Source organism: Ovis aries, chromosome 5 (assembly GCF_016772045.2).
Source record: "Ovis aries strain OAR_USU_Benz2616 breed Rambouillet chromosome 5, ARS-UI_Ramb_v3.0, whole genome shotgun sequence".
In the NCBI taxonomy this organism is placed as follows: Eukaryota; Metazoa; Chordata; class Mammalia; order Artiodactyla; family Bovidae; genus Ovis; species Ovis aries.
In genome coordinates, this window is record NC_056058.1 from 19,603,226 (window position 1) to 19,627,532 (window position 24,307).

Below are 24,307 nucleotides of genomic sequence, written 5' to 3' on the forward strand. Positions count from 1 at the left end.
AAAAATTAAAACTTCTGTACATGTACGCTCAATCTCTCAGCCATGTCTGACTTTTTGTGACCCCATGGACTTTAGCCTGCCAGGCTCCTCTGTCCATGGAAGTCTCCACGGGAGAACACTGGAATAGACTGCCATTCCCTTCTCCAGGGGATCTTCCTGACCCAGGGATCAAACCTGAGTCTCTTGAGCCTCCTGCACTGGAAGGCAGATCCTTTACCACTGAGTCACTTGAGAAGATCAAAATTTCTGTATGATATATGATAAAAATTAATAGAAATGTACATGTGTGTGTTTGTGTAAACACTTTTGCACTGTTATTTTTTGTAATTAGAGTACAGTTTTTAAGCCTAAAAGTCTATTTTATAGAGCATAAAGCTCACTTAACCCTTAAAATATAAAGCCAATACCAACTAAATACTTCATAGCATAACAACTATGAATGCAAGATAAACTGTTTTAAACACCAGAGAGTATAATTAGAATAAACAGAAGGTCATACTTTGTCTTTGTTGAGCATCTCCATCTGGGTGCGTGCTGCTGTGTGATGGTTTAGCTGCTCCATCTCCTGGTCCAACTTACGCAGGGTCCTGTCTAGGTCTGCTTTCTCATTTTGAAGGCTTATTACTTCTGTTTTTAGAGTTTCTACATTGCTGTTTTTCTCAGCCTTGCTTAGCTCACGCTCCTTATTGATAATTCAAACAAATGAACAGGTTTACACGTTTTGGGTTAAAATGATGGCAGAGTGTATTAGAAATCAGCTACTCCTCAGAATGGTCAAAATATTAGTTTGATTTTATTCAACAACAGAAAAACAGAAGGAATAAACTTTTTAAGAAATATCTTACGAAGTTACCTTACTATAAGAGTAGAGACTTAGTAAATAAATCTACAAGAGTCAAACAGGAGTGAAAATGAAAATTAGTGCAAAATTAAGAAAAATATGCCTAAGTATACAGTTCAGTGACTCTTCAGTGAATAATTAAGCATTTATCAAGGAAGTATGTAACTCACCACACACTGCCTAGCGTACAGAAAATGTGATGTGGTCCCTGACCAGTATCTAGTATCTTTCCATCACAACAGACCAATATTGTGATCAAGGGTTAAACTGACAAAAATATACGCTATCAGTTAAGTTTGGGAGCAAAAAAAAAAAAACAAACTTAAATTTTCAAGATGGGACCTAAAGAGGGGATTTACCAAGTTTTAGGATGCTTATTTTGCTAACAGAGACATGAGGGAAGAGAACAGATTAGGAATGGAGAAGAAATTTTGGAAATTCACCAAAGGAAGAAGTGGGCTAAGGAACTTTCTACCACAGAAAAAGTGGTAACATGGCAATAATCATATATTTAATCAATATTTAATCATAATATCTACAGTGTGTGGAACCTAGAGGGAAAATACTACTTTTTTTAAGCTGAGACAAGTGGTTCTCAACTAACGTACTTGTGAGAATCACCCAGTTCTGTTTTGAACACACATTTCCACATCCCACTCTCAAGGGACTTTTATTTGGAAGGTTTAAGATCTAAGCTTAAGTATTTTTTTTAAACCTTCCTTAGATGATTCTCATTTTCAGCACACCAGGTTTCAGGATTAGAGATGGGTGATTAAGACAGTCAAATAAATTCATTTTACAGGAGACTGACAGACAAGGTTGACATTTTTATTAAAATGCCATAATCCTAGGACTAGCAAAAGGTAAACTACTTCCAAATATCTTACACCTTAAAATTACTGGATTACCCAGAGTATCTTACAGCTTTTGTGAGCTCCTGGTCCAGTTCAAGAATCCTGTCTGAAGAGCCTTCCAACTGCTGTAATTCGTACTTCACATTTTTCAGCTCATTCTGCTTCTTAGTTAGGATTTCTGACTTTAGCTCAATTATTCTTCCCAGTCCAGTTTTCTTATCCCTTATCTCATCTATTTGTTTTTGTTTCAGAGCCTCTTTTCGTGTGAAGTCATTCTAAATACATAGTAAGAAGCGTAAGCATTAATTTTTCACAAAAAAACACCACTAAGGAAAAGTTTCTTTGATGCAGAAGTAATATAATTTGAGGAAAATACAGAAAAGCATAAAAATGTAATGAGTATCATTCAGAGATGATTATTATTAACTATGAGCAAACTTCTTCAAAATTAACTTTAAAAAGAACTTTTACCTAAAATCAAATAAGAAACATAGGTCTGTATTTCCTTTGTACTTTTACAATTATCAAGTTTACAGAGTTTGCGTCCATAAAGCTTTTAATTTTACCTCATAGCTAATTTTAATGAATAACATTAATCCAAAAATATGACAAAATAAGATCTACCCAAAAATTAAAACAATTCAACTAGACAATGTGATACAAACAAAAGAAAATAACAGTATTTACCAACAGTTGGCTGGCAGTTTCTGATTCCTTTTCCTGCCTCTCTCTCACAAGCTTGTGAAAATTTTTTATCTGTCTTTCACTGAATGGTCCAAGCTCAAAGCCATCCAATTCTAGCTGTGTTGCCAAAGACTGAATTAATGAATCTCTAGCTTGCATATGTTCCTGATGACGATCTGCTTGTAGCTGTAGACGGCCTTTAAAAAACATAATCATAGTAATTCTTTTATCAGTTGATTTTTTAAAAAAAAATGAAATAATTGTACATTACATGCAACTGTAAAAGAAAATAATAGAACAAGATCTCTTCTACCCTTTGCTCAGTTTCCCCAATGGTAACTATATTATTGAGATACAGTAAGAAATCCGTATTTGGGAAAAAATGGAAGCAGTGACAGATTTTCTGTTCTTTCGCTCCAGAATCACTGTGGATGGTGACTGCAGCCATGAAATTAAAAGACACTTGCTTCTTTCAGAAGGAAGGAAAGTTATGCCCAACCTAGTGAGTTAGTGAGTGAAGTCGCTCAGTCGTGTCTGACTCTTTGCGACCCCATGGACTGCAGCCTACCAGGCTCCTCCATCTGTGGGATTCTCCAAGCAAGAGGACTGGAGTGGGTTGCCATTTCTTTCTCCAGGAGATCTTTCCAACCCAGGGATCGAGCCCGGGTCTCCCGCATTGAAGGCAGACGCTTTACTATCTGAGCCAGCTCCAAAAACTTAGAATTTCCCAGTGATAGGGGTGAGAAGAGTATCTTTGGTTATTCATTGTAAGCCCTTTTCAACTTTACCTGAGTTGATTCTAATGAGGTGACTCTTGGAGGATAGGACTTGGTCATCAGAGGAACCAACTATGTGATTAGAGAGTCCGAAGTTTCAATATCCACCCCTCTCATTTCTGAGGAGGGGCTGAAGTCTGAGTTCAATCACCAATGGCCAATGACTTAATCAATCAGGCCTACCTAATGCAACTTATAAAAACCCTAAGCAATGACACTCAAAGAGCTTCCACTGAGATGCTGGGCAAGTCACACATGTGGAGAAGGCATGGAAGCTCAATGTCCCTCTCCCATATCTTGCCCTATGCATCTCTTTCATCTGTTTGTTCCTGAGCTCTATTCTTAATAACCTGGTAATAGTGTTTCCCTGAGTTCTAGGAAGAGTTATAGAAAATTACTGAACCTGAGAAAGGAGTTGTGGAAACCCCTGATTTATACAGTCAGTTGGTCAGAAGTACAGGTGCTAGACAACCTGGGCCTTGGGAGTGGCATCTGAAGCAAAGTGAGGGACAGTTTCACGGGACTGAGCCTTAATCTGTGGGGTCTGTGCTAATTTCGGACCAGGAATGTCAGAAATGAATGAAATTACAGGACACCTGGTGTCCACTGATAACGGGAAAATTGCTTAGTATGGAAAAACCTACACATCTGATGTCAGAACTGTTGTTGAGTAGAAAAACAATGTTCTCTTTTAGTGATTCTGCAAAACTATAGTATATCAAATTAAGGATAATGAGACTAATACAATCCATCAATCTTCTATTTCCCCAGTTTAAACTGTATCTGTGTGTTTAAGTTTTATATGATTTTATCAGCCGTGTTGGTTCTTACATTCACCATGACAGTCAAGATATTGAACAGCTCAAATACCACAAGAACCCCTCTTCTTTTAAAACCATAACCAGGGCTTCCCTAGTGACTCAGTGGTAGGAAATCAGCCTGCCAGTGCAGGAGACATGGGTTTGATCCCTGATCTGGGAAGACCCCCACATGCTATGAAGCAACTAAGCCTGTGTGCCACAACTAGTGAGCCAGTCCTCTAGAGCCCGGGAACTGTGACTATTGAGCATGTCCTAGAGCCTATGCTCTAGTAAGAGAAGCCACCTCAATGGGAAGCCCAGGCACCACAACTAGGGAGAGGTCTCCACTCTGCAGCTACAGAAAAGCCTGTGCAGCCCTGAGGGCCCAGCACAGCCAAAGCGAATAAATAAATAATTATGAAACCACCATCATGCTAACCCTCCTCCCATTCTTCCTCCTACTGGGTGACCCTGGCAATCACTAATCTACTCTAGATTTCTAAAATTTTAGTGTTTCAAAATGTCACATGAAATGGAAACATCTGATTTATAATCTTTGAGACTGACTTTTTTCACACAGCATAATTCCCTGGAGATTTATCGTTCATACAGAAAATGCATAATATTATAATACAGAAAAAAAAAAACAAGTAAACACTGTCCTACCCTGTTCCACAAGTAGTTCTGATTTTTCTTGATTGAGAAGCCTAGATTCTTTATTTAATTTTTCCAGTTCACGCTGACAGTCTACCAATCTCCTTTCTTTCTCCCTTACTGTTCTCTGGTGATTGTGATATAAATCATTTAGTTGCTCATCAGACCCTTGAAAAACCTGTGTAGAACCAAAATAAAGTATAACAAGGTATCACACTGAGGTACAAAATATGAATCAGAGCTTATTCAATATCCTTCCTTTTAACATAAACGTGGAAGTAACACAAACATCAAGATGTCTATGTTTGGGAACGAGTGACAAAATGGGACCAAATGAGGTTCATTACAATAATCTCAAAATTCTGAAGAAGAACAAAATTCCACCACCACAAACCTTTTCCATTTTCTGTTCCAGTTCACTATTATCTTTTTCCATTTGCTTCTTTCGGCTTTCCAAAGCTTTAATTTCATTGTCGAGTCTCATTATTTTAGAGAGATTTTGTTCAATTTCTTTTAGACGATTCTGAAAATAAACACCCTGCATAAGTAAAATTCACTATAGTTTACACTGCAAATAACTGAAGATAAATAACATGTCCCAGGGCCAGTCACTTAGTCACATTGCTATAAAGGGAGCACAGAGAAACTGAGGATTTTAGACATTAAGTAACTCATGCAACTCCTTATAGCTCATAAAGAAAAGAAGGAAATAAACTCCCTTCTAACTCCAAAGCCCACCCCCTACCTTCATCACCTCTCACAAAAGTCATTCACTCACTGAGTAACTGGAGTCACATTATGTAAAGTACCACATTTTAAGAACTTAATCCTTAAAAGGCTAATTATTTATTAAAAAATAAATTAGAACTATTGAGTGGACTAGAAGCTCATGCTGCATCACAAGTGAAATGTGACAAATGATCTCAGTGGCCTGCTTCTAGCAACAGCTGGCTGCCTCACCTCCTAGGAATATGGTTGACCTGGCTCACAAAATTCCCTCCTTGGATGATGCTGGGGATATTCTTCTGGTGTTTTCCTCTACAATTCTAAGGCTGACCAATTTCTCTTCTAAGACACTTTTTAAACTAACACATTGCGGGTATCAACTGTAAGCTTTCATACCTGTACCAAAACACATCCTCAACTTCAATGTCATTTACTAAATTATACTAAGGTGGCTCACCTGGAAAAGAATCTGCCTGCAATGCAGGAGACCTGGGTCCGATCCCTGGGTAGGGAAGATCCCCTAGAGAAGGGAATGGCTACCAACTCCAGTATTCTAGTATTCTGGCCTGGAGAAGTCCATGGACTGTGTTGTCCACGGAGTCGAAAAGAGTTGGACATGACTCAGCGACTTTCACTTCACTGATACCGTATCTTATGATTTATGTATTAGTAGGTAATGTGTTATCATAGAAACATCATTCACTTTGTTCACCAATGCTTCCCCAGCACATGTAACAAGTGTTTAGTATGTTAGCTGAATGAGAGATTAAAAAACAATTATCAATAACAGTCATAGCTATCAGCAATTGAAGACTTGCTATATTGCAGACACTGTACTAAGTGCTGCTATATATTCCCTCTAATCATTATGACACCTAGGCAAAGCGGGTTCAGATCCAGACCACTGCAATAAAGTGATTACTGCAATAAAGCTAAGTCACACAAATCTTTTGGCTTCACAGTGCATACAGAAGTTGTTTACACTACCATGTAGAAGTGTGCAATAGTATTACATCTTAAAAGAAAACAATGTTCATATTTTGATCTGTTCCCATGAATCATGAATATTCTTAATGGCATCTAGAATGGTAAATCCTTTCCAGAAGGTTTTCAATTTACCCAGATCCATCATTGGAATTACTATCTATGGGCAACTATAGCCTTATGAAATGTATTTCTTAAAAAGACATGAAAATGAAAAATGACTTCTTGATCCATGAGCTGCAGAATGGATGCTATGTTAGCAGACATGAAAACATAAATCTCATTGTACATCTCCATCAGCACTCTTGGCTGACCAGATACATGGTTGATGAGCAAAATTATGGAAATTTTGAAATATAAATTTTTTTTCTGAGCAGATCTCAACAATGGGTTTAAAATATTCACTGAACCACGTTGTGAATAGATACACTGTCATCCAGGTTGCTCCATTTATAGAACACAGGCATAGTAGATTTAGCATAATTTTTAAGGGCTCTTAAGATTTTCAGAATGGTCAATGAGTACTGGCTTCCACTTAAAAGTTACATGCTATGTTAGTCCCTAACAACAGTCAGCCTAACCTTTGAAGCTTTGAGGCCAGGCATTGACTTTTCCTCTCTAGCTATGAAAGTCCTAGATGGTATCTTCTATCAGTATAAGGCTATTTCACCTACAGTGAAAATCTACTGTACAATGAAGCCAACTTCATTCATGGTCTTAGCTATGTCTTCTGTATAACTTGTAGCTTCTATATGAGCATTTGCTGCTTTACCTTGCACTCTGAAGTCTTGGGAGACAGCATCTTTCCTTAAACTTTAAGAACCTCTGGCTACTTTCAAACCTTTCTTCTGCAGCGCCCTTACCTCTCTCAGCCTTCACAGAATTGAAGAGAGTTAGGACCTGGCTCTGGATGAGGCTTTCACTTAAGGGAATGTTGTGGCTGGTTTGATCTTCTATCCAGACCACTAAACTCTCCACATCAGCAATAATGCTGTTTCACTTTCTTATCATTTATGAGTTCACTGGAGTAACACTTTTAATTTCCTTCAAGAACTTTTTCCTTTGCATTCACAAGCTGGCTAACCACTTGACATATGAGACCCAGCTTTTGGCCTGTGATGGCTTTTGATATGCCTTCCTCATTGACCTTAATCATTTCTAGCTTTTGATTTAAAGTAAGAGATGTGTGACTGTTCCTGTCTCTTAAAGATGTGAGAGGCCCTTACAGGGTTAATAACTGGTCTAATTTCAATAATGGGTATCTCAGAAGAAGAGGGAGAAAGGGGAATCGACAGTTGGTAGAGCAGTAAGAACACATACAACATTTATCGATTAAATGTGCGTCTGTCTTAAAAAGAGAAATTTAATGAAGTACAACAATAAAATTTGCTGTCTTATATGGGTGTGGTTTGTGGCACCCCAAAACAATTACAGTAGTAACACCAAAGATCATTGATTACAAAATACCATAATAATATAACAATGAACAAGCTTAAAACATTGCAAGAATTACCAAATGTGACACAGAGACACAAAGTGAGCAAATGGCGTTGGTGATACAGAGGTGAGCACAGCTGTCTTCCAAAATGAGCAAATGCTCTTGGAAAAATGACACCAACACACTTGCTTGACATAGAGTCACTACAAAAAAATCAATTAAAAAAAATCAGTTATCTACAAAGCACAATAAAGCAAAGTGTGCCTGTACATGCTAAGTACAGCAGGAGACTCAGAGGACTTGTACAGAGTCCCATACTTAAAAATGGGAGATGACACTGGGAGGCAAGGCGGTATAACAATTAAGACTATAGGCTCTGGGAGCTGGAATGATTGGACATCTATGTAAAGAAGTAAATCTCAACCTCACCTCATACCGTATTAAAAAATTAACCTGAAATATACTTAAATATAAGAACTCAGACTATAAAACTTCAAGAAGAAAATTTTTATGACCTTGGGTCAGGCAAAGATTTCTTAGATAGGAAACAAAAAGCAAAAGCTATAAGAAAATGTTAATTTTGATGAAGTAAAAATCTCCTTGGAAGAAAAGCTATGATCAACCTAGACAGCACATTAAAAAGCAGACATTTTGCTGACAAAGTCCATATAGCCAAAGCTATGGGTTTTCCAGCAGTCATGTATGGACCTGAGAGTTGGACCATAAAGAAGGGTCAGCACCAAAGAATTGATGCTTTTCAACTGTGGGGCTAGAGAAGACTCTTTAAGTCCTTTGGACAGCAAGATCAAATCAGTCACTCCTAAAGGAAATCAACCCTGAATATTCAACTGGAAGGACTGATGCTGAAGTTGAAGCTCCAATACTTTGGTCACCTGAGAAGAGCTGACTCACTGGAGAAGAGCCGACTCACTGGAAAAGACCCTGATGCTGGGAAAGGCTGAGGGCAAAAGGAGATGAGGGCGACAGAGGATGAGATGGCTGGATGGCATCACCAACTCAATGGACATGAATGTGAGAAACCTATGGGAGATAGTGAAGGACAGGGAAGCCTGTCATCCTGCAGTCCGTGGGGTGGCAAAAAGTTAGACAGGACTAAGCGACTGAACAACAACAACAGCAATCAGACATTTATTGATTGCTAAAATAAAAAATAGTACTATTAAGTCCTGATAAGGATGAAGCACAACTACACTCTTAAAACACTGTTATGAGACTACCAAAGTGACACTCTGAAAAATAGTTTGGCATCTAAGGTAAAACACACACTTAATATATAACCTCACAACCCACTCTGAGGAAGTTACCCAAAAGAAATGAAAACGCATCTCCAAATAAAGACCTCTATACAGAAGTTTACAGTAGTTTTATTTGTAATAGCTAAAAGCTGTTAATAACCTAATGTCCACCAACAAAAGAACAGATGAACAAACTGCAATGTATCCTTAAAATGGAATATCCTCAGCAATAAGAAGGAATGAACTACTCAAACATGCAACAACATAGATAGATTTTAAAGTATTACGCTAATAGACACAAAGGCTACATAATGCAAGATTCCACTGATGTAGCATTCTGGAAAAGGCCAAAACACAAAACAAATTAGTGACTACCAAAGGCTGGGAGTGGAGGTAGCAGACTGGCTACAAACAGACTTGAAAGAACTTCTGGGGGTGATGGGAAGTTTCCACATATTGACTGTACTAGTAGCAGTAATACTGCTGTATTCGTTTGTCCAAACTCATCAAATAGTAATTACAAAAGTGTGGATTTTATTAAAAGTAAATTATATTTTGATAAATCTGACCAAAGGAGAAAAGAGGCCTGGAATTAAATCCTAGGTTTACCCCTAACTTCCAGTATGAATACCTGTTTTTCTTGTCTGAAAAACTTCACAGGGTTACCACGGGGCTTGTATAATATGTTTTAAAGCATTCTTAGCAGTGACTGGGCATACAGAAAGTCCTTCATGAATGTGATCATTCATATCAATTGTGGGGAAAAAACTGTATTCAGAAAATATATTGAGCAGTCTAACAAAAAGAACTGGATTAATTCTCAACGGCAACAAACAAGAACACCTGTTACTGTAACCGAGGAGTTTCTACTTCTCAGAAACGTGTCGGCTTCCATCAGTGTTGTCACTGTGCTGTAGCAGCAGTACCATTATCTTGGCTGGGGCTTCCCTAGCGGCTCAGTGAAGTCTGCCTGCCAACGCAGGAGGAGTGGGTTTGATCCCTGGGTCAGGAAGATCCTTTGGAAAAGGAAATGACAACTCACTCCAGTATTCTCGCCTAGGAAATATGGACAGAGGAGCTTGGTGGGCTACAGTCCAAAGGGCTGCAAAAGAGTTGGACACAACCTAACAATTAGACAACAACAAGGATTCTTCATATACTACAGATAAAAGTTCCTTGTCACATATATAACTTGCAAATATTTTCTCCCATTCTGTGTGTGGTCTTTTTGCATTCTTGAAGGTATAGTTTGCTGAACAAAAGTTTTTTATTTTCATGAAGTCCAATGTATCTATTTTCTTTTCATTTTTCAATTGTGCCACAATCACCATCTTCAAGCTCTTAAAGAACCTATGTTTAAACTATATCATTCACATTGCTACAGCTCTTCATTTTACTTCTTTGTAATCCTAACTATCTTTCAAAATATATTCTTTATTTCTCCAACTAGACTATTAGATCATTAAAAACAAAGTCTAAGTCTCTGGCTTCCCTATCCTCAAGAGAACAGGGCTCCAAAATCAATGCGGACGGTGACTGCAGCCACGAAATTAAAAGACACTTGCTCCTTGGAAGAATAGCTATACCAAACCTAGACAGTGTTTTAAAGCAGAGACATCACTTTGCCAACAAAGGTCTGTTTAGTCAAAGCTATGGTTTTTCCAGTAGTCACGTATGCATGTGAGAGTTGGTCTATAAAGAAGGCTAAGCACTGAAGAATGGATGCTTTCGAACTGTGGTGCTGGAGAAGACTCTTGAGAGTCCTTTGAACATCACGAAGATTAAATCAGTCAATCCTAAAGGAAATCAACCCTGAATATTCATTGGAAGGACTGATGCTGAAACTGAAGCTCCAATACTTTGGCCACCTGATGCAAAGATCTGACTCATGGGAAAAAAAACCCTGATGCTGGGAAAAACTGAGGACAAGAGAAGAAGGGGGTGACAGAGGATGAGATGGTTGGATGGTATCACTGACTCAACGGACATGAGCTTGAGCAAACTTAGGGAGATAGTGATGGACAGAGAAGCCTGGCATGCTGCAGTTTATGGGGTCAAAAGAGTTGGACATGACTTAGCGACTGATTAACAACAACAATCCTCAAGAGTACCTAGCACAGTGCTATGCACAAAACAATAAATACTCACTAAAGGATGCATTCATGTCAACAGGCACTGGGACAGAAAACCAAGCTATTTTCAGATTACAATTCAAATATCTATACCAGTATTTATAAGAGAGTTTAAAAAAAACAAATCAATAATTTAAAAAATTTTAAACTTTCCTCTGCTACTTTAAAAACCCATTTAAAAAAATGTTTTTTTAGACCAGTAATACCTTAAATGGAAAGGACACTACTGTTGTTCTCTGCACCTGTAGCTCCAAACATAGTATATACCCTGACACACTGGAAACACTTAATGCATGCTTATGAAATTAATGAATTGGATTCTGTTAAAGTCTTGCTTACAAATCACAGAATTCAGAAATCTCACTCATTTGTAAATATATCAACATGCTACACATCAATTTCAAATTTTGCACAATGTCAAGAACATCATACAAATTATAAAAACTGCAAAGAAAGACCTGTTAATTTAAAAATGATCTCTTTTGGACTTCCTTGGGGGTAGAGTGATTGGGAATTCACCTGCCAATGCAGGGGACACGTTCAATCTTTGGTCCAGGAAAATCCCACATGCCACGGAGCAACTAAGCCCACCACAACTACAGAGCCTGTGGTCCAGGGCCTGAGAGCTGCAACTACTGAGCCCACAGCCACAACTGCTGAAGCCTACCTGCCCTAGAGCCCATAAACCACCAACTACTGAACCGGCATGCTGCAACTACTGAACCACCTACAGCCTGTGCTCAAGAGAAGCGACCACAATGAGAAGCCTGTGCACTGCAACAAAAGGCAGCCCTCGCTCACAGCAACGAGAGAGAGCCTGCAGGCAGCAACAAAGACTCGGTGCACCCGTAAATAAATGAACGATTACCGTAAATAAATGAACGATTAAAATTAATCTTCTTAAGAATACAGAACTGTAAGGCGGAGTCATTACACTGTTAAAAACTAGTGACATGACTCATTTAATACTACAAATTTGTTTACTCTCAAATGCAAGATCTTCAGACTGAACACAGACCTAAGACAGAACCCTAACATATAGTCTCTGATCATTTTTTCAAGAAATACACACACCATTCACAGAAAAATAAGTACTTTTAGGGTAAAAGATAGATAAATGGTGACCTTCTCCTCAGCATACAAGAGATCAAATTACCTTCAATGGATCAAGTTCATTCTCATAGGATTTGACAATTTCCCTCGAGGATGTCAACTGGGCTTCCTTACTAGTAATCTGATCACGAATCTCACAAGCTTTTTCTTTGTTTTGCTTCAGATATTTTAATTCTGTTTGACATTCTTTTACTTTCTGACCTTGCGTCTGCCGTACCTGCCGAAGTGTTTCCAAGGCTTTTATGTACCTTTGAAGATATTAAATAAAAATCAAATTTCTTGGTAAGCATACCATAGTATATTCAAACAATGGATATTATGCAGTCATTAAGATAACATTTACAAAGAGTTTTTAATAACTCAGAAAATGCTTATGACATAATAGTAAGTACAAATGTTACATATATTCTGTCAACCAAGTGAATAAAGATGCAAAGAAAGAAAACTGAAAGGAAATATGCCCATTGGTTTCCACTGGATAAGTGGTATAATTGCTGACTTTCTGTTTAGAAAAAGAAGCATCCAAATTGCAATTCTGGCTCAATAACTTAATGGACTACAAAATCTAATTATAGGTTACAAACCTTGTTGCTGAAAAAATCTCATCAAACTTTTGCTTCAAAGCCTTTCCTTCACTTAAAGGCCAATTCGAGTCTTCTTGGTGACAGAAAATGACATTATTTAGCACAGATTTGGAAACCCCAAGAGAACTTATCATCTCTCGGTCAATTTCTGCACACTTGGAGCTGAGACTGACCTTTTCACCATGCCTGCAGAAAAGGATAATCAAGAATTTATGTAAAATGGCATTCAATTGTATCTAGTCTGTTACTTAATTAATTCTTCGTGCCCGTACTTACAAAAAAGCCAAAAAAATCCCCCTCATCCATCCCCAGTGGATGGCCTTCTAATACTAAAAAGTACAACTCTCAAATGTTTCAGTATGTAAAAGTGAAATGAAAAAGTATGTAAAACAGGGTGGTAGGGAACAGGTGCTAGAATTGTTTTTTTATGTAGTTGGAAAACATTTATAGGCAGTACATAAAGGAAAATAAACTATCTTCCATCCTCAAAATTTTAAAATATGGAAAATAAGAGATCAAAAGAATAAAGCATGATGATACACAGCAGACAGGCAAAGGTACTTAAAAAAATATCGACACTGTGTCGATTAGATAAGGGACTGTTTAGTAAAAGACACAATAAAAGGAGTGTAAAGGCAAACCTTAGTGATGCCCATCCAAATAAATCCTAGGAAGATTCTTAATCAACAGACCTAAGTTCTAGGGTCACAGTGACAAAACAATCAAAACAGAATAGCCTCAGGGCCTTTTAAATAAGTTCCCTATTTCATTACACCTGGGGCCAGGAGCATCCCTAGCCTTGGATTCCAAGTGATTTCTCAGTCCCTTTCTTCAGAAGGGTAAACTGACCTTTTTCCTTCAAACCTTCTGTCTTGTATACAGTCAGTAGAGGTAATGTCTGTCTTTACTGTCATTTTTGTATGTATTCTGAAAATGTTACACTGAATGTACTGAAAATGTTTTGTAGGGGGACAGAATGGACAAAGACAGATCAGGATGTTGTAGGAGGCTTTCTAACAGGGAGCCAAGGGGGAAAGGATCATGAGCTTGGTTTTGAATATGTTGAAACTGAGGTTTCTTTGGAAGAACTGGGAGAAAATGAAAGAGACAGCTCAGTACATGGGTCTGGAAACAGAGGTCTACTCTAGAGACATTCATGTATGAGTCACCTACAAATACATATGAATATGTTAGGGAGTCAGAATAGGAAACAGGAGTCCAAAATGGCGGTGGCTAAAAGACAAAGAAGGGAAAAGCCTGTGAAAATAGAACAAAGGAAGGTCAAAGAATGGTCCACCGGAGTGAGGACTTCGGGTAGATCAAACAGCACCCCTGGCTAGCCCAATTTGCATAGGGCAGGCCCGGGGGAGGGAAAACATATAAAAAGAGGAGCCAAAGGGCTCTCTCTCCCTCCCTCTCCTGCACACTGGCATGCTCCCCCACTCTCTTCTCTTCACGTCTTTGGGTCGGCATGCCCTCACACCTCGAGGATTCTCTTGCTATTTTCTAAATAAAATAGACCTGTAACATCGATTTGTCTAAGAGCTATAACACAGTCTGTCCAAGACCCGAGAGCTTGATGCACTGAGGGCTTTAATGTCCATCACTCCAAATCTTTGTTGTGATGGAACAGAACCGAGGAGCATACACTCGCCTGACAAATATGTACAAATACAAATGAAAAAGAATGAGAATGTAGAGCAAAAACAGGAGAGGATCCAAGACAGAGCCTATGGAACTCCAAACAATTGACTGGATAGGATGTGAGGGAGAGAAAGAGGCAAAAATATTGTGTTATAAAATGGAAGTCTAGAAAAAAATTTTCAAGAAGTGATTAACAGCTACCATTTACTGAGTTGTACACAGACCCTCCAGGACAGTTATATTCTAATTCCTGGAATTTGTAAATACATTAGTTTACATGGCTAAGTGGACAGTTCCTCATCTGACTTTATTTTTGGAAATTGATGTTAAGTGTATTTGATTACAATTTCCAACATTTTAAAATATTTTCAAATTACACATAATAAACTTCACATATTAAAACTGTACAATAGCTCTTACTTTTGAAATATGCATATAATCGTAACAAACCGTAAAGACAATTAACATATTTATCATCTGCAACATATTCATCATGTCCCTGTATAATTCTGACCTTCCTCTACCCCAACCCCTACTCTCAGCCAATGATTGATCTTTCTAAACACTACAGATTTACATTTTCAAGAGTTTTATATAAATGGAATAAGTATGTATTCTATTTTGTCTGATTTCTTTGAGATTTTCCATGCTGCTGTATCAACAGATCATTCTTTTTTTTTTTTTGAACTGCTTAGTAGCATTTCACTGTACCATCTCACTTTAAATAGAGAGATTATCTAGGTGGGCCCAAGGTAATCACAGGGGATTAAATGTGGGAGAGGGAAGCAGAAGAGGAAATAAGGATGATGTGATATAACTCTGCTCACTGCTGGAGACTTTTCATGATCCAAGGAATGTGGGTGGCCCCTGAAACATGAAAGTGGCAAAGAAACACATGTTCCCTAGGGCTTCCAGAAAGGAACAAAGCCTTGCCAATACTTTGATTTTAAGCCAGTGAGATCTGATTTGGACTTCTAAACTATAGAACTATAAGATAAGTTTGCACTGTTTTAAGCCACTAAGTTTGTGATTTGTTGTAACAATCACAGAAAACTAATGTGTCCCAGTGACACATTAAGCATTTTATGTCCTTTACTTCAATCCCTAACACCTTTCTAAGATATCTACAGTGATAATGAAGCCATATTTTACAAATTAGAAAAATAGAGACTCACTGCAAGGTCTATTTGGTAAAGGGAAGTGAAGTGAAGTGAAGTCGCTGAGTCGTGTCTGACTCTTTGCGATCCCATGGACTATAGTCTACCAGGCTTCTCTGTCCATGGGATTTTCCAGGCAAGAGTACTGGAGTGGGTTGCCATTTCCTTCTCTAGGGGATCTTCCTGACCCAGGGATCAAACCCAGGTCTCCTGCATTGCAGGTAGACTCTTTACCCTCTGAACCACCAGGGAAGCCCAACAGCATTATTCTAATTAATACAGAGGTTGCGACAGTTATAGCTGTTCCAATATAAGAATGGGGCAAGAGAAAGAGTCAGGAGGAAGTGAAGAAATGGAGATAGTGAGCATCAATAACTCTTCTGAAAAAACTGACCATAAAGGGGAAGATGAAGCCAGACTGTAACTGAAGTGAAATGAAACCTGAGCTTGCAGGAGAGACCTGAGTGTGTTTAAAAGTCACCGTCTCTAGCACATAATAGGTGCTACACATTATCGGTTAACAGATTATTTAATTAGTTTAACAAATTAATAAATGAAAGAGATAAGATGATAAATAATTTGCTCAATAAGGATAAAGCTTTGAACTCAGGGCAGCCTAATTCCAACATCCAAACCCATTTCAAGATGATACCTGCCCTTAACAGAATGACAGCAGCTGAAAGGGACAACACGCTTCCCTACCTATCTGCTTACCTCATCTTTCCCTACAGACATGATTACTAGCACTTTTCACTCATTCAATCTGTATTTGAGTGATTATGCACCTTCAATTCAGCAACTGTCCATAAATTTACTCAAAGGAATGGACCATTATTACTAAATCTTTAATGGGATCACTCTGTTTAACTGATAAATAGTATCAAATAAAAAATTAAATGATGATAGTGATAAGGCTGTACAGGTGTAGAGGTAGGATGAAACTCTACTTTCTGCTCAGCTGTGCTAAGAAACTAAAACAGGTTTAAAGGTAAAGTCTGTTTAAAAATTAATAAGTTCCATTTTTAATAGATTAAAAAACCAGACTGCAAATCCTTTGGTGTTTTTTTTTTTTTTCCCCAAGCAAACCTTGTACCAGGTTTTTGGTCCAAATTGTGTATTTTATTAACCCATATGAGTGTATTTCTGTAAGCATAGTTATGTTGAAATAGTTTTAAAAAGCAAAAAAATAATTAATAAGTTCCCTTAAAATAAACTTAAAATGTAGAAGGAAAACATACAGGTTTGTAGACCGAAAGACAAAAAGGATCAGACATTCAAATATAAAATAAACACCTACTTTGTTCTAGTAATGACTCCTTCCAAGGTTTTAAATTCTGTCTTTTTGCTTTTCTGAGTACAAAGCATAGATCTCTGCACAGCCACAAGTTCTCCATTGACATCACGAAACTGTAGACGAATCTGGGCTCTAACATCTGTTTCTTGAGCAACCTTTGAAGGTAAAAAGAGGAAAATCATGCTACCTTAATAAGTATCAGAATATTACTTCTAAAAAGAAAATATTCAAGCAATTTTACTTATCAAAAATTTTTTTAAATGAGATTATTATATGCAGGACCACAAATAACCAAAGAACACTGAGAAAGAAAAACAGAGCTCCCTGACTTCAGACTATACTATAAAGCTACAGTAATAAGAAAACAGTATATAATGACACAAACACAAACCTATAGATCAAGTGAACAGGCTAGAAAGATCAGAAATAAACCCATGTACCAATGGTCAATTGACCTACAACAATGGAGGCAAGAATATATGATGGAGAAAAGGCAGTCTCTTCAATAAGTGGTACTGGGAAAATTGGTGTGTGACATGTAAAAGAATGAGATTAGAACATTCTCTAATACCATAGACAAAAATGAACTCAAAATGGAGGAAAGACCTAACTGTATGATCGGATACTATAATACTCTTAGAGGAAAACTGCCACAGAACAATCTTTGACATAAATCGCAGCAGTATCTTTTTAGGGCTACCTCCTAGACTAATCAAAACAAAAACAAATGGAACCTAATTAAACTTCAATGCTTTTGCAGAGCAAAGGAAACCATAAACAAAAGGAAAATTCATCCCACAGAATGGGAGAAAATATTTGCAAATAATGTGACTGACAAGGGATTAACCTCCAAAATATACAAACAGCTCATATAGCTCACTATCAACAAACCACCCAATCAGAAAATGGACAGAAAATCTAACTAGACATTTCTCCAAAAAAGACATACAGGGGAGCGATCAGAACGGAAGAGTAGTAGGAATTGAAGTTTACCTTCTCCCACAAACATCAAAAATAAATCTACATGTAGAATGATTCTCACAGAGTATCTATTGTAAAGCTGGCAGAAGACCTCAGGCTTCTGAAAGGTTAAGAAAATCTCCACATACCCGGGTAGGAAAAAAGAACAAAAAGAAATAGAGAAAGGAATCAGGATGGGACCTGCACCTGTGGAAGGGAGCCATGAAAGAGGAAAGGTTCCTGCACCCTGTGAACCTCCCTCACTGGCAGGAGATTGGCCAGGACATAAGGGGAGTTTCTGAGTCTCAGAAGAATGTGCAGCTCGTTTGTACAGTCAGGCCAGAGGGAAAACTGCACAGATGGTCGGTGCTGCCAACCTGCACTCCCTAGCCTGAGATGCTCTTCTGTTGGTGTGGACAGGGACTGAGTGCTGACAGGCGGGCTTCAGAGATCGGAACCTAAGAGAACTGCGGTTGGCCCTGCAGAAACAGCCTGGGGAGCGTGGGGCTGGAGCGCGAGCCAGTCTGAGCTCAACTCAAAGGAAGTCTGGGCGACCTTAGAGGCTAGCCGCCATTGTTTAGGGGGTGCAATGAGAAGAGGGGTAGGACCCGATTACAGCCCTTTCCCCAGTGTGCGTACTAGTAGCGGACAGGACACTGCCAGCAGCATGGGCTTCTAGTGCTCTTCAGCCCCCACCACTTCCATTCCAGACACCAAGAATGGTTACAAGCCCCCACCACCTCCCTTCCAGAACCCAGAGCAGTCACAACCCCCTGCTGCTGCCTGTGCAGACTCCAGAATAGTCACGAGCCACCTCTGTTCCCATCGCCTGCCCCAGGGGTGCCCCTGGGCCACCACTGCGAACCTCAGGACTGGGCAATAAGCTCCTGCATCTGCACACTCCCATCGAGGGGATAAAAACCAGTATACACTGAAGAAAAAGGCTCTAGGCATCCATACTAGGAAGTGCCCTCATATCAAATGTATTAATCCTAGACAAGCTACAAAGGGACAACCCCACATATAAACAGCCCTCCAAGGCCACAGTATATAACTAGTTTTCCTAAACTCTGAGTAAGAAAAGTGTAAGTAAAATGAAGAAGCAGAAGAACCATTCTCAATTAAAAGACCAAGAGAAATCCCCCAAAAGAACAATGAAACAGACCTCTTTTAATAAACATCACCTTTAAAAAGGAGGTAATGAAAATACTGAAGGAATTAAGAAAGGCTATCAACAGAAATGCAGACTACTGTAAAAAGAAATAAAGGACTACAAAGAACCAAGAATGATTAGAATATTCATTTGCAGAGATGAAAGCTGAGTTAAAACCAATGAACAGCACAATAAACAATGCAGAATAATGAATAAGTGACCTGGCAGATAAAACAATGGAGATCACTCAATCAGGACAGCAGACAGAAAGCCAAATGAAAAAAATGAAAGCAATATAAGAGACCTGTGGGACAGTAAAAGGCATGCAAATCCACCAGTAAGATGGCTACCAGAAGGGGGTCTAAAATTATCTGAAGTAATCATGGCTGAAAACTTCCCAAACCTGTAAAAGCAAACAGATCCTGCTCTGTCCATGGGATTCTGAAAGCAAGAATACAAGAGTGGGTTGTCATGCTCTCCTCCAGGGGATCTTCCCAACCGAGAGACTGAACTCACATCTCCTCTGACTCTTGCACTGCAGGTGGATTCTTTACCCACTGAGCCATCTGGGAAGCCCTAACAGGAAGCACTGCTGCTGCTGCTAAGTCGCTTCAGTCGTGTCCAACCCTGTGCGACCCCATAGACGGCAGTCCACCAGGCTCCCCCGTCCCTGGGATTCTCCAGGCAAGAACACTGGAGTGGGTTGCCATTTCCTTCTCCAATGCATGAAAGTGGAAAGTGAAAGTGAAGTCACTTATTCAAGTCCGACTCAGCGACCCCATGGACTGCACCCTTCCAGGTTCCTCCGCCCATGGGGTTTTCCAGGCAAGAGTACTGGAGTGGGGTGCCATTGCCTTCTCCAACAGGAAACACAGGAGGTCCCAAATAAGATAAACCCAAACAGATCTATACTAAGACATATTATATAAAAATGGCAAAAGTTAAAGGGAAAATTCTTAAGGCAGAAAGAAGAAAACAAAGATTTAATTATAAGGACCCCTCATAAGGCTGCCGTCTCTGGGGTCACACAGAGTCGGACACGACTGAAGTGACTTAGCAGCAACAGCAGCAGCAGGTTTATCACCTGCACAGAAACATTACAGGCCAGAAGGGAGTGGCAAGATACACTCAAAGTCCTGAAAGGGAAAAATTCACAACCTAGAATACTCTACCCAGCAAGACTATAATTTAGAAAAGAAGACAAGATAAAGAATTTCTCAGACAGGCATAAACTAAAAGAACACAGCACTATGAAACCTATCTTAAAGGAAATATTGAAAGATCTTCTCTAAATCTTTAAAGAAAAGAAGAATCTATAAGAGAAAATCAAAACTGGAAAGTAAATCACTTAAATCATTACACATATAAAAAAATTAAAAACACTTCTATTAAAGTGATGATAACACAATGAAGAACAAAAGGATGGACATGAAGGTGTCGAACAGGACATCAAAATCATAACACGTGGAGGAGGAAAGTGAGAAAATGTAGTTTTCTTCCTAGAATGTCTTTCAGCATATAAGACTACCAGTCTAACAGAAATACATAAGGAAGGGGTTGACATACTTGAAAAAACAGGGTATCCACAAATCAAAAAACATAAAATAGATTCACAAAACCCAAAAAGAACATAAGTATAATACAAAAAAAAAAAAAAAATCATCAAAGCACAACAGGAAAAACAAAAAGAAAGGAACAAAGAAGAAACATAAAATCAAGAGGAAAATGCGGTTTAAAATGGCAATAAATACATATCTATCAATAATTACCTTCAGTGTCAATGGACTAACATATTGGATTAAAAAAAAAAAAACAAGAGCCTACAGTATACCTAAAGATAACCACTTCAGGGCAAAGGACACACATAGATTCAAAGTGAGAGGATGGAAAAAGATATTTCATGTGAACAGAAATGACAAAAAAAGCAGGGATTACAATACTTGTATCAGACAAAGAAGAATTTAAAACAAAGGCCGCAGGACTTGCCTTGTAGACCACGGGTTAAAAACTCCTATGCCAATGCAGAGGACAAGGGTTTGATCCCTGGAATGGGAAGACCACACAGGCCGCAAGGCAGGTAAGCCTATGTGCACTACAAATGCTGAGTCTGTAGCTCTAGAGCAGAGGCTCTTCACGTTGAATGAGAAGCCAGTACACCGCAACTGGAGAGGAACCGCTGCCTGCCTTAAACAGAGAAAGCCCCCGCACAGCAGTGAAGACCCAGCATGTCCAAAGAGAAATAAACGCGTATGATTCAATTCCTTTTAAAAAGGGGCCATAAAGAAGATAAAGAAAGATACTATACAACGACAAAAGGATCAATCCAAGAAAAGGATTTCACACAACATATATGCACCTAAGATACAAGCATCCAAATACATAAATACTAACACACATACAGGAAGAAACTGACAGGAATACAACAATAAAAGACTATCACACCACACTCTCATCAATGGACACATCTTCCAGACAGACTCAGTAAGGAAACAAAAATCCTAAATGATACAATAAAACATTTAGGCATAAATTATATTTTCAGAACATTACATCCAAAAAAATCCCAGAATACACATTCTTTTCAAGTGCACACTGAACATCCTCTAGGATTCATCACATACTATGACAAAAAACAAGCCTCGACAAATTTAAGAGTACAGAAATCACCTCAAGCACCTTTTCTGACCACAACAGCATGAGACTAGGAATCAACCACAGAAAAAGAAATGAGAAAAAAAAAACAATTACTGGAGATTAAACAGCATGCTACTAAAAAACCAATGGGTCAATGACGAAATTAAAAAGGAAATTTCACAATACCTTGAGACAAATGACAATGAAAACACAACCACGCAAAATCTCTGGAATGCAGCAAAAGTGGTTCTTAGAGGGAAGTCCATACTGATACATTCCTTCCTCAAAAACAAGAAAAATCTCAAACAAACAACCTAAACTACCACTTTAAGAAATCAGAAGAAAAAGAAGGAAAAGAAAACCTAAAATCAGCCAAAAGAAGGAAATAATAAAGATATGAAAGAAAAAGAGTAAAATCCAAATTTTTTTTTTTAATATGAGGGAAAAAAAAAAAATCAATAAAACAAAGACCTGGTTCTTTGAAAGGATAGACAAGACTGACAAACCTCTGGTCAGCCTGACCAGGAAGAATAGAGAATCCAAATCAACAAAATAAGAAATGACAAAGGAGAGGTAACAACTGATACTGCAGAAATACAAAAAAACCTAAGGGAATACTATGAACAATTACATGGCAGCAAATTCGACAACCTAAAAGAAATGGACAAGTTTCTAGAAACATATACTCCACCAAAATTGAATCAAGAAGAAATAGATCAATCACTAGAAGCAAAACAGAATCTGTTATTTAAAAGTACTCTATACAGCTTCCTTGGTGGCTCAGAGGTAAAGAATCTGCCTGCCAATAAAGGAGACGGGCTCAATCCTTGGTCCAGGAAGATGCCACACGCTGAGGAGCATCTAAGGCTGAGCACCACAACTAGTGAGCCACAACACTGCAACCACAGAGTAGCCCCCACTCACTGCAACTAGAGAGAAGCCCAAGCAGCAACAAGGACCCAGCACAACCAAAAATAAATAAAATTATTTTTAAAACGAAAAAGCACTCTACAAAAGTCCAGGAACAGATAGCTTCACAGGAGAATTCTATCAAACATATACAGAACTTACACTGATCCTCTGCCAACAAATGGAAGAGCAGGAAACACTCTCAACCCTGATACAGAAACCAGACAAAGACACCATCAAAAACAAAATTACAGACCAACATCTTTGGTTTCAGAGAAGGCAATGGCACCCCACTCCAGTACTCTTGCCTGGAAAATCCCAGGGACAGGGGAGCCTGGTGGGCTGCCGTCTATATGGATGCAAAAATTCTCAACAAAATATTAGCAAACTGAATCTAGCAACACATAAAAAATAGCACACACCACAATCAAGTGGGATTCATCCTAAGTTTATTAGGTTGGTTCAACAAAAGCAAATCAATCAACATGATAGAAGACACAAAGAAAAGAAAAGACAAAAACCACATGATCTTCTCAATAGATGCAGAGAAAAACATCTGACAAAAAGCAACATCCATTTATGATAAAAAGTCTTACCAGACTGGATATAGAGGGAACACATCTCAAGACAGTAAAAGCTATTCGTGACAAACCCACGGTTAATACTCAGTGGTGAAAAGCTGAAAGTCTTCCTGCTAACATCTGGAATGAGACAAGGATGCTCACTCTCATCTCTTTCATTCAATACAGTAGAGGAAAACCTAGCCATGGCTTATCAGTAAGACAAAAAAAGGGGGGGGGGTATCCAAATAGGAAGGAAAGAGGTAAAACTGCCACTGTATGCAGATGATATGATGTTATATACAGAAAACACTTTGGCATTGCCCTTCTCTGGGACTGGAATGAAAACTGACCTTTTCCCATCCTGGAAAGGTTATGCTCAAAATCCTTCAAGCTAGGACTCTTCAGTACATCAACTGAGAACTTCCAGATATACAAACTGGATTTAGAAAAGGCAGAGAAACCAGAGATCAGATCACCAACATTTACTGGGTCACAGAGAAAGCAAGGGAATTCCAGAAAAACACCTACTTCATTGACTACACTAAAGCTTTTGACTGTGTGGATCACAACAAACTATGGAAAATTCCTAAAGAGACAGGAATACCAGACCACCTTACCTGTCTCCTGAGAAACCTGTACACCTGTACACTCCTGAGAATCCTGTCAAGAAGCAACAGTTAGAACTAGACATGGAACAATGAACTGGTTCAAAATTGGGAAAGGAGTACAAGGTTGTATATTGTCACCTTGCTTCTTTAACTTATATGCAGAGTAGTACATCATGGGAAATACAGGGCTGGATGAATCACAAGCTGGAATCAAGACTGCCAGGAGATATATCAACAATCGCAGATACACACATGATACCACTCTAATGGCAGAAAGTGAAGAAGAACTAAAGAGCCTCTTGATAAGCGGACTTAAAACTCAACATTCAAAAAACTAGGATCATGGCATCTGGTTCCATCACTTCATGACAAACAGAAGGGGAAAAAGCAGAAGCAATGACAGATTTTATTATTCCTGGGCTCCAAAATCACTGTGGATGTTGACTGCACCCATGAAATTAAAAGATGCTTGATCCTTGGAAGGAAAGCTATAACAAACCTAAACAGTGTATTAAAAGCAGAGACATAACTTTGCTGACAAAG

General features: G+C 38.6%; 1 protein-coding gene across 4 annotated transcripts in view; it reads right to left on the bottom strand.

Annotated features, from left to right (window-relative positions):
* The window catches only part of RAD50 (RAD50 double strand break repair protein), a 258,372-nt gene that overhangs the window by 53,905 nt on the left and 180,160 nt on the right, over positions 1-24,307 (bottom strand). For all 4 annotated transcript variants that reach the window (XM_042250243.1, XM_042250244.1, XM_004008637.5 and 1 more), the window contains 8 exons: positions 16,941-17,092; positions 12,843-13,028; positions 12,302-12,506; positions 5,004-5,132; positions 4,622-4,787; positions 2,383-2,576; positions 1,764-1,970; positions 500-682 (listed from right to left, as the gene is read on the bottom strand). In XM_042250243.1, coding sequence (XP_042106177.1) covers positions 500-682; positions 1,764-1,970; positions 2,383-2,576; positions 4,622-4,787; positions 5,004-5,132; positions 12,302-12,506; positions 12,843-13,028; positions 16,941-17,008 — 1,338 coding nt within the window. In that variant the 5' untranslated portion in view covers positions 17,009-17,092. The remainder of the gene's footprint in view (positions 1-499; positions 683-1,763; positions 1,971-2,382; positions 2,577-4,621; positions 4,788-5,003; positions 5,133-12,301; positions 12,507-12,842; positions 13,029-16,940; positions 17,093-24,307) is intronic.